The sequence below is a fragment of the Micropterus dolomieu genome, linkage group LG06 (assembly GCF_021292245.1).
Source record: "Micropterus dolomieu isolate WLL.071019.BEF.003 ecotype Adirondacks linkage group LG06, ASM2129224v1, whole genome shotgun sequence".
Taxonomy (NCBI): domain Eukaryota; kingdom Metazoa; phylum Chordata; class Actinopteri; order Centrarchiformes; family Centrarchidae; genus Micropterus; species Micropterus dolomieu.
Window position 1 is genome coordinate 8940648 of NC_060155.1, and position 13000 is coordinate 8953647.

General features: G+C 39.6%; 1 protein-coding gene across 3 annotated transcripts in view; it reads right to left on the minus strand.

Annotated features, from left to right (window-relative positions):
• Positions 1 to 13000, minus strand: part of LOC123973032 (guanine nucleotide exchange factor VAV3-like) — a 49442-nt gene that overhangs the window by 16147 nt on the left and 20295 nt on the right. For all 3 annotated transcript variants that reach the window (XM_046052873.1, XM_046052872.1, XM_046052874.1), the window contains exons 11-20: positions 11309 to 11377; positions 10287 to 10373; positions 8984 to 9069; positions 8420 to 8552; positions 6529 to 6638; positions 4722 to 4823; positions 4081 to 4172; positions 3329 to 3351; positions 2721 to 2745; positions 904 to 1034 (exon numbers count right to left, since the gene is read on the minus strand). In XM_046052873.1, coding sequence (XP_045908829.1) covers positions 904 to 1034; positions 2721 to 2745; positions 3329 to 3351; positions 4081 to 4172; positions 4722 to 4823; positions 6529 to 6638; positions 8420 to 8552; positions 8984 to 9069; positions 10287 to 10373; positions 11309 to 11377 — 858 coding nt within the window. The remainder of the gene's footprint in view (positions 1 to 903; positions 1035 to 2720; positions 2746 to 3328; positions 3352 to 4080; positions 4173 to 4721; positions 4824 to 6528; positions 6639 to 8419; positions 8553 to 8983; positions 9070 to 10286; positions 10374 to 11308; positions 11378 to 13000) is intronic.

The window sequence follows — 13000 nt, forward strand, 5'->3', positions numbered from 1 at the left end:
AGCAAACAATGCAGTGCCATCAGGTCTGCGGCATGACATTCTGCTAGCCGTTCTTTCGGCTTACAAGAAGTCTCCTGGCATTCATGCCCTCAGCCTCCACCTTGTGCTCTGTCACAACAGAGAGAAACATGGAGCACAGGAAATCAAGCTAACAGCCAACTCCCAGCTGTGCCGTTGGCAAAGACTGCAGTCTGATTGGAGCAGCACCAGAAGGAGGATGAGGCTTTAATGCCGCCGTGAATCAGAGGGAGAAACATCTAGGGAGGCTGCCGGAAGACCCCAGATAAATCGCCATCCTTTCAAAAATAGATAAGGTCAAGCGCTGTCAACAGTTTGTTGACCTCGTGAGATGGTTGCTAAATGTGCCTATACATGAGGTTGTGCACCACCATTAAAACATCCTCCAGAGGCTGAAGTGTCTGCTGTGTTATAGTCTTACTGTGGCACTCAATTAATCAACTGAAGGCACTAATTGGTTAGATCATCTGATGTAGGCTGTGATTCAATCTGAGGAGTGAAAGAACAGACAGATAACCCGTTTGTAATGTAACTAGGGATCTGTGGAGTTCATAGAGATCTTCGACTGATATTTCTAATTCACGCTGACCTCATCATGATGCCATATTTATGGCTCACCTAAAAGGATGCAGAATGTGATAAACAACTGCAATATCATATGTGATTAATTGCCAAAGGGAGACTAATTGTCACCCCTTTGTTCTTTGTCAGATTTTGGGACATCCAGCAGGAGAGAGAGAAGAGATGAGGCGCAGCGCTGATTCAAACCCATGACACTGCAAAGACATTGCGTGCATAGAGCCAACCCAGTGAGCCGTAACATGTACGTTTTTCAGAGAGTCACAGATGTTGAGATGAAACGAGGATGAGCTGAGTGACACACACCTGCCACCAGGAGCTGTGCAGGTCGGCAAATATCAGTTCAATGACATCCCCCGCATGAATGCTTAGCGGGGGCCCACACTGGGGACAGGGAATGCCACTGTAGTCTTTGATGACAATCATCCTGGGTAAACCTAGCAGACAGGGAATACAAATACATTTATTCTCACATATTTAGAGGAACATACAGCAGTGAGACCTTGTACAGCCTGATAGATTCATCATTAGTTTACGTTACACCGGCATGACAGAGAATTTTTTGAAAATTACATGGCGAAGGGGGCACTAATGATGAGATCTACTGTAGGAAAAAAAAGAAGGCATTGCACAGAGTGCTGTGTTGCTCATGACTAAAATGGAAAGATACTTGAAGTACTCTGCTAGAAGTGTAGAGTTACACTGGATGTTGATACATTTAATCAATGAAATCTCTGAATTAAAATGTGTTGCACACCCAGCATCATTTGATGGGTGTGGTCAGAAGTTTGCCCTGTTTCACCTATAACCACAGCCAACAGCAATGTCATGGTGTACTGAAAGACCCTGGACCCTCTGTATCACTGCAGCAAGGTGAAAAGATAAACTACTGGTGGTTCCAAAAACAAGATTATTGTCTGCTGCTTTTTTTCAATGTTCTGAGCACGAAAAAACTAATTCCCCATCACAAATGCACTGTACTATATCACTAGAGGTGGGTGGGAAGTTTTTATTTTATTTCAATAATTATTCATATTACTTGCACTAATAATGTATTCAAAGCAAAATTCTCTTACTGTCATTGGCCTAAAGATTTCCGCACAGTTGATTGCTAACATGTACATAAATGTTTACGCCCTGACGGTCTTTTTGATTGAGGTCTAAACCGCAACAATGGCTCCATCCTAAAAAGGCGCCCTTTACTCTCGCAGGAAATTCATCTCTTTGATTCCTATACGATGCAGCTCCAATCCTTCCTCAGCGTGGCAGACAAATACAGCCACAAGCATCCGGCTAAGGCTAAGACTTAACACCCCTGCCAACTTAAAAGACACAGCCACTTACTCTCCCCAGACTTCCCCTCCCTCTCAGACACATCTCCCTTCTAGCCATGGCTCCCCTGCAAACCAGAGCCTGAGGAAACTATTAGCTGACGGTGACCTAAGATGAATGGATATCTCATATTCATGTTTTTAATAAGAACAATAAGCATGGATGTCTCTCTCATAAAGCCCCTTATGGAAATTGATTTATCACAAAGGCATAGCTCAGCGTTTGAGGCTGAGGCATATAGACTGCTGGAAGTGCTTTTCTGCCAGCATTTCTCCTGCCGTGGTCCTCATAATGATTCCACCCACTCCAATTCATCTCAATGTCGTCTTGGGTTTAGGCATCACAGCATGAGAAAAGGTTTTTTTTTGTGTGTATTGGTTAAGGATTCCTTCTGCATCCTATTATTCATTGGATATTTTCACTAAAATATATTTGTCAAGAGGAAACTGTTGTTGCTCATTTCCTCCTTTGAACTCTTTGTGTGAACAGGAGAGATTCATGTCAGTGCATTTCTAAGAAAACATCTTGAGGGTTTTTTTGGGCATAAAAAAAGACAGAGTTGAGTAATATTTAATCAAAAATGAGAGGGGGGTATGATAACATCTGAGGGTTAGTTTTAAACCACCATCTAGCTCCTCCAGGTCTCACTCTGGCCTCTGACTAACCATCTCCTTTTCATCCTGTCTGTGTATCTGTTTTGTTACAGAACAGAGATGAAAGCAGCTTAAGATGTACCACATAAAGCCCTTAGCAGGTTCACAAAAGTGGGAAAGTGGTCAAGCCATACTGACCTGGGTCTGGTGGTGTTGTGCTTTCCTGTAGAAAGTAGAGAGAAAGTAAGTAAGACAGAGAAAAGGCAAGAAAGAAAGAAAGAAAGAATTAGTTAAAGAGGAAAAGACTGATAAATATGAAGAGGTCATTCTTACACCTAGTGCAGGATCAGCATGACCTGAAGAATGATTACAATCATCTGTGTACTAGATCTGTGGTCTTACCATATTAAAAATTATAGGCAGAGAGCTTATATCATTGAATATCCATGTATTATTATTATTATACAGATTATAACTTAACACAGTCTTAGTCTAGTATTAGTCTGGCGGCACACATGTTATTGCTGTGTTCATATGATTAGGAACATTGAGGATACTATTAAAATAAACTTTTAAACATGAATATACAGTGTCAACAATACCAGCAGCTCCTTCAACTTTGCAACTTTACAAGTACAAACTATTCACCAGCATTACCGATTGTTGAACTAATTGTTGATGTCTTTGTCCCCTTGTCAATAGTCGAATGAGTATATGTGAACTCTGTGATATCTGCTATGTTATGCTTTACTAATCATGTTAGCTTTGGTGTCTAGGTCAAAGAAGAGAAACAGTCCAGGTTTTACCTTGGGCTTCGGCTTGGTAGAATCTGCAGTCAGATGAGAGACAAACACAGTGGGATGAATACGATATCAGTGTGTGGTGGCTTCCTGACATACAACCTCAACTGTCAACCTCTGCTGGCCCTCATCACGCTTCAGAATGCATAAAGACCACAGCACTTCTGCTAAGAAGGCTTGTCAAAGGCCTGAGCTTCCTTTAGCTACAGCCTCAGACTGGTGACAAAGAGATAAAGCTTGACATAGGCTGCAACACAACAACTGCTAAATACATATAAGGTGTAGTTTAGCTTTCAATTAAACAACTACTAAAAGGTTACAGTCAAAGTCAAAACATCAAGTGGAAATTTGAGCCTGAGGGCGACAAAGTAAGGGAAGGTCTAAGGGTTACCACATTCAGAGAGATTCTTTTCTTGGATACTATAAAATTTACAACACATTTATACCAGCAGTAAGATATCTTATGTATAAGGTTGGCACTCTGGCATGACTGTGTGGTGCTAGAGGAAAGCTCATTGGGTGTGCAAAAATGTAAAGGGGTCCCCATCTAGGGAGCATGAATGTGCTCAGTAAATTTCATGGCAATCTGCCTTTTAGATTTTGATATTTTGTGTGTATAAGTGGAAATTGGGGCTTGATGGTGGCGCTAGAGGAAAGGTCACCAAAAAATGTGGATATATTCTCTGAGGGATCTCTTGTTACAGTCCAAAGTCCTCAAAAAGGTGAAACACAATCAGTTTAGGAGGGCTGCATCTCACCTGTTCTCCCACAGACTCCCAGTCGACCCAGACACTCCTTATGAGCCCCCAGCCCGCATTTTTGACAGAGATAACCCTGGTTAAAGATGCCCCTGGACACGATAAACCATAGGATATATTTCATGTATAACAGCCTCCTTAAGAGAAATACCTTGACATTTTGAATTTTCAGGCTTCTGTCACAGTCTCATGATAAGAAAAATTACACAAGAAATGTCCTTCAGCTTTCCGAAACTATAAAACTGATACTGTCTGCTGAAAAGTGAGACAGCTTACAGTCTGTAGTCCCTATTCATTTCAGTGCTAATAAGCCATTTCCAGTTAAGTGAGAGGCTAAATTTAAAAAATGTCCTTTTCCCTAAAGTGCCTGAGGTAAACTGACTGAAGACTGCAATGTAAAATGTCATGGTGTTCCTTTCATATTTTCAATATGTAAAAGATTTGAAAGTGTACTTTCCTAAGAACAGAAAAACAGTGCAATAACACAAGATGATTTGCCTTCCTAGAACAATGTGTGTAGTTCATTTTCACCCTGTCTCAGACGTGGGATTAAGTCTCACGTAGAAACTTGTTTACTCTACTTCATCGGGACACATAATTATCCAAAACAGAACAGTCTGTTCATAATGCCTGAATATTACCTGAGCAAGAGATGACAAAAACTACAGGAAGTGATCCTTTCAAAGGTGTGCATCTTGAACTGATGGGAGTTGTGGTTGGCTTTCTCTGGTCGGATATTTGACCTGAGACAGGAAATAAGATTACTGACACAAAAATGGTTAAATGAAAACAAGATTCTACAGCCACACTAGTGGCTCTGTGAAGTAGTACTTTGGCACAGATGTGTTTTGAGCTAAATGCTAATGATGACATACTAACATGCTGATGGTTTAATGTTTACCATGTTCACAATCTTGGTTTTGGGTTCCTGCAGAATGATACCATGTGCTAATTAGCACGGAACACAAAGTACAGCTGAGGCTAATGGAAATTAGCTTTAAAAAATTGCCCTGATGATGTCACTAGATGAAAAGATTACGAAAGCTAATACAATTTATCCTGAGGGATACCTATTCATGCTGTTAGAGCCATGCTTCTAGCATGGCTAAAAGATATGTGGTAATTATGTTTGTGTGTGTAGAACAGGGGTGCAATCTTCTTTCAATTTACTCAATATACAAACCATTCTCAATGATTTCTTTATCTGAATAAATGAATAAAACAACTCTGTTGTGGCAAAAACAAGCTGCAATTCATTCCTTCAACTGACTGAAATGAAAGTTATTTCACCCCCAGTGCACGTATATGTGTAAATGAAGAGGACTTGAATCGGCCAAATACAATTTTGAGCTGCATGTGTTCAAATGTGAGAGGGAAAACATGCATAGCAGAAACAAGCAGCCTTTCTAGAACAGGAACAAACACAACTGACACAAAAAACATCTTTTTGCATTGAACACACCATCCAGAAGCCACTTAAACTGAGTGCTCCCATAAGTGAGCCCTTCATCGGGAGCCCACATCCTCTCTACAGGTACAATTTTCACTTTCTGAATGGGCCCCTTTTGGTGTCATTACCCAATGCACAGAGGCACACAAAGCTGTTTTCAGACACAAACCCTGTATCTGTGGGAAAAAATAACTCTTTCAAGAAGGATGTGAAAATGGTTATTTCTTCTTTAAATTCTACACGAGGTTTTGAGCAGGGGGCCCGGTGGTCATGTTTGTTTATGAACTATATACGTGACTACTTACAGTTCAAGTTAGAGAAAGAAAAGCACTTAACTTGCACACTGTTAAATGTACATCCCCACACACTACATTGTTTTGCTACAGTGCCTGTATCAAATATAATCCAGCCCACTATGAGAAGTGAAATTGTATTCAGGAAGACCATAGCAGGTAGCCAGCATGCATATCAGGGAAGTTTTCAGACATATCCACCCCAAACACAAAAGCATTTGTTCAGTCAATCCGAGTGTAATGTCAAAACAAGACTCTATTCTCCTGAATCAACATAACAAAGGATGCGGAAAGGATATCTGCCAGAGAAAACCTCCCACTGTTACAAAATAATACAAAAGATATACCTCCATAAAGCACTGATTTGACTGAGTGACTTCTTTGTAGTTTTGCAGCTCTTTGTAACAGTTTATGTTTAGTGTGTGTGTGTGTGTGTGTGTGTGTGTGTGTGTGCACGCGCGCGCATTATTGTACTGTTTTCAGCAGTGTGAATTTGATTACAGCAAAGACCTGATCAAACAGTGCACATGAAAGAGTCAACACCTCTCTCGGCCTTGGAATAACATGCACAAAAACAAAGACAAATAAACAGAATACACACACACACGCACACGTACACAATTTGTTTTTCCTATGATACACACTGGTCTTCTGCATTGATAACAAATTGTCATGACTGTGGTGTCCATGTCTCTTGGTACTTACATGGCCATTTCAAACTGATCCAGCCACTTCTTCTTCAGCTCTCTGGTCTTAAAAAAGAGTTCAAAGCCTGTGTGCCCCTGCTGATGAGTCACGTAGAACCCGTAGCACCACTGTGGAGGTCAGGAAGAAGACATCAAACTGAATGTGTTTTCTCATGAATGCATATGGACATTTGCATATTTATGTATAGAATGGAAAATTAATTATACTGTACATGCAGGATGTATGACACAGCTGGCCGCCAAATATCTACAACCATTGCAGCACTTACGGGTTAAATGCCTTGCCCGTGGGCATATTTGGAACGATTTTCAATCAGTTCCCCAACCTCTCCGCTTCCGCCAGCCTAATCTTTGCCAGTTTGCTGTGTCATATCTAATAACAGGAAAAGTTGTAGGGTTTACCCGCCAGTGATTGGCCAGCCCTGCAATGTCCTGAGTGTTTTAGAGCTCTGCTGAGTGTTAAATCATTGATGACTCTGTGAGTGCTCCATGGCACCACATTCACACTCTGAAGTTTCATTTAGCAGAAAATGATATATGGCTATAAGCAGCCTTGGAGGACTGTGCACATTCATCACCTAATATTAGCATGTCTGTCCTGCGGTGTGGTGTTTTGTGGGTGTGTACTGGGGTGGATATAGGTAGACAGTGTCTGTGTATGTCTGTGAATATTTGTCTTTGTCTGCGTCTCGCTACAAACTAATTCTTGTACTAGTGCCTCTGTATTTTTGTGCAGCAAAATGTCGGAAGGTGGACGGGATAACAATCAAGGGTTATTGTGAGGGAATTTTCTTAGTAGGCGTCATTCAAGTAAAAGTTAAGATACGGCTCATGTACCGCTATCACACTCAGGGTCACTAGCAGACCCCAAAAGTGTAATGCTGTCTGCACTTGGGATGAAGACGCTATAGTTCTCATGGAGATTTATGTAGAACTCACTGTAGCTGCAGATTGGATTGCAAATACGTGGGACCATTAGTTTTCAATGTGACGTAACTAATGCATTGGAGTCTAAATACCAGTAGATTGGCTGGTCAGATTTAGGCGATGTAAGTCGTCATGAGTCTCAGAGAACTTCATCACAGGCTCACTTTATTTCCACAACAGTAATGATGTATCGTTATTACATGTTTAGTACAAGCTTGTTCGTTTAGAGATAGTGTTAGAGACAACCCTGAATAATGCCAAAACACACCCATAATCCCCAAAAAACACATCAAGACCATATACCAATCACTGTCATACACATGTCCCACACAACACTGGAATAAACACACATACACACATCATCATGATCAATCAAACATCATGATTGCACAATAGAGTAAATGAGGATGATAATGGAGTCCCTTTCATAAAAACCACACAACCATCCCATTCTGGCACTTTGTCAGTTTCACATTAGCAATCAGCAGCGGAGTGAGAAGACACCATCTGTGGGCATACATCAGCAAGACATCAACAAGTCCGCTCCACTACAATATGGCTTGCGAACATTCCCACAAGGCGAGAAAGAGCATACTGTATAAACTGTATGGGGTGACGAAAGGGAGCCTTGCAGGTTTCTAAATCAAGATTTTTCAGAACGGAGAAAACACAACTGACCATATGTCAGAAAAGGAGAATATATCATATATCTAGATTACTCATATCAGGCATCGCACATTTAGTTTGGCAAGTAAATCTGCAGCCAAAAAGATGTTGAATAGCAACATTTCATACAGTACAGTAGTTTACTGGTGCTGTAAAACTAATCAAAATGTGAGGTCGATAGAGATAGTGAAAGCCAATCTTCAATGCAATGCAAAGTGAGCAAATACTTATATACAAGTGCAGCATCTGCTTTTGTATGTGTCTAATAGAATATTGTGTTCTACCAGCCAACTGACCTTTTTACTCTCTCTGTCCGAGGTTGGGTTGTTTGTGATCTTGAAGAAGTTGAGGTCGAGTATGTCCTTCATCTCATAGTTGTCTCCTCTTCGCTTGCAAACAATGGCAGCCACATCAAATAAAAAGATGTGTCTGTAAATTAAGAAGGCAGAATGTTATGCTGTTCTACTATTATAATATTGTATATTCATTGTTGTTTAGAGTTGTAGTAAATTACACAGTAAATGTGGCGTCGGTGTGTCTGAGCAAGTATTCTCCTTATTTGCTCTATATGAGAATACACACCACTGCTATTTGATCACAGGTGTTATGTACTTTTTTGGCTTTTAAGCTGTATTTACCGTATTTACTGTGTTCAACAGAAAAACTGATCTTTGCACACCTGTATTCAGACAGGTGTGTGGGAAAATCCAAGTAACGAAAAAGCAGGTCTTGCTGTCAACACTTGTGGTAAATGTATTGAATAGCTATTTTTCAGTAAAGCGACCTTCATCAGACATTTCATGTGTGCTTTTCCTGTCTGCAATCCTGATGTATTTTTCACAACAATGAAGTAGAACAACCTGTCTTGTTTCCTCTTGTCAACACTGGAGACTATGCGCACTTCTCCGTCACCTTTTGGTCGACCATAGCTGATTAGAGGCTGATTCTGAAAGTAAAATAAGAGAGGGTTAAAATGAACATGAACTGTGTATGAATTATATATGAAATAAATGCATCAATTAGTAACCCACTGTAGTCAAGGCACAGTTCAAATTAGTTAATGTTAAGTTTTTAGCATGAACCGTCTTTTGCACAATCAATTTCTCGTTTTTCTTAAGCTTTGAAAACAGATACACATCATATTTTTCAACACTTTGATGCAGAACTGGGATCCACCAGATCCTCTACTCTATTAATCTTGTTTAAAAGAAGATCTGGGTATTTCATGAACATTAAACAGAGCTTTTGAAAATAATCAACACTTTTTAATTCACAGTTCCTGTGACACGCCATTCCATTAGATTTGTCGCAGAAGATCTCTGAGCTGCTTAAAATGTGACCCAGATCAAAAACCCTTATTTCAGCAGAGGGATCCAACAGACCCCTCTACCCTCACATTACTGGTTTACTTCTTTCCTCTAAACCAGTGCATATTGACATAGTCACAGTAAAATATAATAAGTTCTGGCACCATCAGCTGGTTCAACTGATTTCTTCCTTCTCCACCTTGTCTCATCCTGTTCTGCTTTCTTATTACCACTTGGTGAGGGCATCTATTTCCATATGTATGATGTGTATTGCATATATTTTGCCTTCCATATGATATGCTTCTGGCGGTATCTGCTTTGTATGCGCATGGGCATATAAAGGATCATTTGAATCAGCTGTGTTGGAGCAGGGAGCGATCTAAAACAATCAGGACAAGGGGTACTCCAGGAGAGGTTTGGGAAACGCTCAATGTGATTGATCAACTAATCATTTAAACTCTAAATTTGTATAATATGTTAGAAGGGTTGAATGGACTTTATCGTTATTATTCTTAACAAATGATTTCTGACAAAGGAGAGAAAAAAAAAGAAAATATGTAACGATTCATCCCCGAAGTGAGTAGTTGATAACTATCCAGGTGAAATCAGTAAAGTATGTTGTGCCTTTTACCTGCATTAACACTTTAAGTCAGTAAAGACAGTGAAGAGCAGGTGTCTAAGTTGTTGTTACGTACTGATTCCCTCAGACTATACCAAATTTGGAGGATGGCTGAAACTTGACTTTCAAAGCCGACTGTCTACAAAAAGGAAACAACATTTCTTCCTGATATTTTGTACTCTTATAAAGTGTCTTCGAACAGCTGCTGATAGTTGTAGAAAAATATTTTTGGTTTACCAGGTTTTCAATAGACCTCTGGTACTGGTCGATCTCCCTTAGAGTCTCATTATCTCTCTTCACCTCGTTGACATACTGAGCCAGGTCCTGGGCAACACAGACACACAAACACACATTTTGTTGGGTTAGTTTAGTCTGGAGGTAGTGAAATATGTCAGAAAATTCAGGACGGATTTCTTTTTAAAGAGACAGGCTAGCTTATCTCAGCTCAGCATAAAGTCTGAAAGCAGGGTGAAACAGCTAACCTCTTAAAACCAAAGTGTAAAAATGACAAGTTGAGGTTGCACAGGGGATATGTGAGCACAGAACTCCAAATGAAACCAAAGTTTTTGGTACAGATTAAATAAGCAAGCTATAAAGTGTCAATTAATTAGTGAGCTTTAGAGGCTACAGATTTTCTTACCTTTGGGAAGAGCCATACTAGCCAATTCACCCTGTTTCTAGTCTTTAGCTTTATGCTAAGCTAAGCTAATTGGCTGCTGGCTGTAGCTTCATATTTAACATACAGAAATCAGAGTCTTATCGATCGAGATATTATCGATCAAACCCATCTACCGCTTGGTAAGAAAGCAAATAGTACATATTTCTTTTCTATTTGAATTTTATACACGTATTTTATGTTGTAGGATGTCTTTTCTGCTTCTGTGAGCCAAGCTTGCATGCCATGTAAATACTGTAATGAGTATGAAGCTTTGAAGTTGTCTGAAGTTATGCATTTCCTGCATTTTTGTTGCTAAGTCCTCAAATCAGCTGCCTATCAAGTGCTGGCTCCCTTCAGGACTGGAAAAGCAAAGGGGGCACTCAGCACTCACTAATGTGATGTAAATGTAAAGTTTTATCAATTCACACCAATTTGGAGAAAAGAAACATGAACAAGTTATGACTTCTTTTTTTTCATCTAATAACGGATGATAGTTAAGTGGCAGAGTCTGTTTGGAATTTTCCGCTAAAATCAGCCTGCTATTGGTAACAAGCTGAAATCACAATGATTACAGACCATTTACCATAAGCACTGCACTTACTTTCATGGCATCAAGAGCGATCTTCAAGTTGCTCTTGTCAGCAGCATCGTGAGTGTGTTTGACTAGCTCCTGTAATAGGAGTACAGAAAAGACAGGATGGACTACATTCACACACAAAACTCAAGCAAACACATTTAACATGAGTAGCTGGATTATCGATTTCATAATAAAGATTACTTTGCCACCATGTAGTTTTCATAACAAAAAAAAAATTGTAATCAGAAGACAGGCTATTTACCTTAATCAATCTTATGTGACGGTAAAATAGGGAATTTTGAGATCATGTTTGGCAAATGTGCTTGAGTTGATACCATACAAATCACATATTTACACTTGAAATAAAGCTAAATAGAAAGAGACACAGAGAAAGTTTTCTTCTGATTTGTTTTAATTCGTAAGGAATATAGTAATAATATATTTCATGAAGTTGTAGAACTAAAAGCAGTGATGGACTGCAACAAAGTAAATGTACTCAATTACTATATTTAAAGTTTTGAAGTAATTTTACTATGTCCATTTTATGCTACATTATACTTTTTTACCTTACTAGATTATTTGACAGCTATACCTCCTAGTTACTTTGCAGTTTAAGACATAACTTGCAACACTTATTATTGGTTAGTAAAATATGATGTATGCACGCCAAAGTTCACAACGTTCTGTGCCTGGACCAATTTTATTCACCTTATATATACTTCCTTTATACAGTATTATCAGGAAACACTCCATAAACTTTCATTGTTATGCGGATAGTATCCAATTATATCTATTTATCAAGCCAGATAAAAACAGTTTGTCAGACTTCAAGCATGCCCCATAAAAACCTGGATGACCTGCGATTTATATGATGTTAAACTAAACAAAACTGAAGTTATTGTACATGGCCCCAAACACCTCTGAAAGACATTATGTAACGATATAGATACTCTACATGGCATCGCCCTGGCCTACAGCACCACTGTAAGGAATCATGAAATTATCTTTGATCATGATATGTCCTTTAACTCCCACATATAACAAACTTTCAAGGACTGCTTTTTTCACCTAATTAGCATTGAAAAAATCATCCTGTCTCAAAATGATGCAGAAAAATTAGTCGACTCATTTGTGCTTTTATGCTGGATTTTCACGATTCGTTATTATCGAGCTGCCCAAATAAGTCCCTTAAGTGATCCAGAATGCTGTGGCATGTGTTTTGACAAGAACAAGGAAAAAATACCATATTTCTCCTGTATTAGCTTCTCTGCACTGGCTCCCTGTAAAGTCCAGAGAAGAATTCAAAATCCTTCTGCCCACCTACAAAGCCCTTAATGGTGAGGCACCATCATATCTTAAAAAGCTCATAGTACTTTACTACCCTACCAGAGCACTCCGCTTCAAGAAAGCAGGGTTACTTGCGGTTCCTATTGTCTCCAAAAGTAGAATGGGAGCCGGAGCGTTCAGCTATCAAGCTCCTCTCCTGTGGAACCTAGTTTGGGGTCAGGAGGCAGACACCATCTCCACATTTAAGATTAAGCTTAATAAGAAGTTCCTTTTTGATAAAGCTTATAGTTAGGGCTGGCTCAGGTTAGCCCTGAACCACCTCTTAGTTCTGCTGCATAGGGGTAGACTTATGAGAGACTTTCCTTGGTGCACTGAGCTCCTCTCCCTCTCCATCAGTACACATTTTTACCCAATTAATGCATGTTAGTA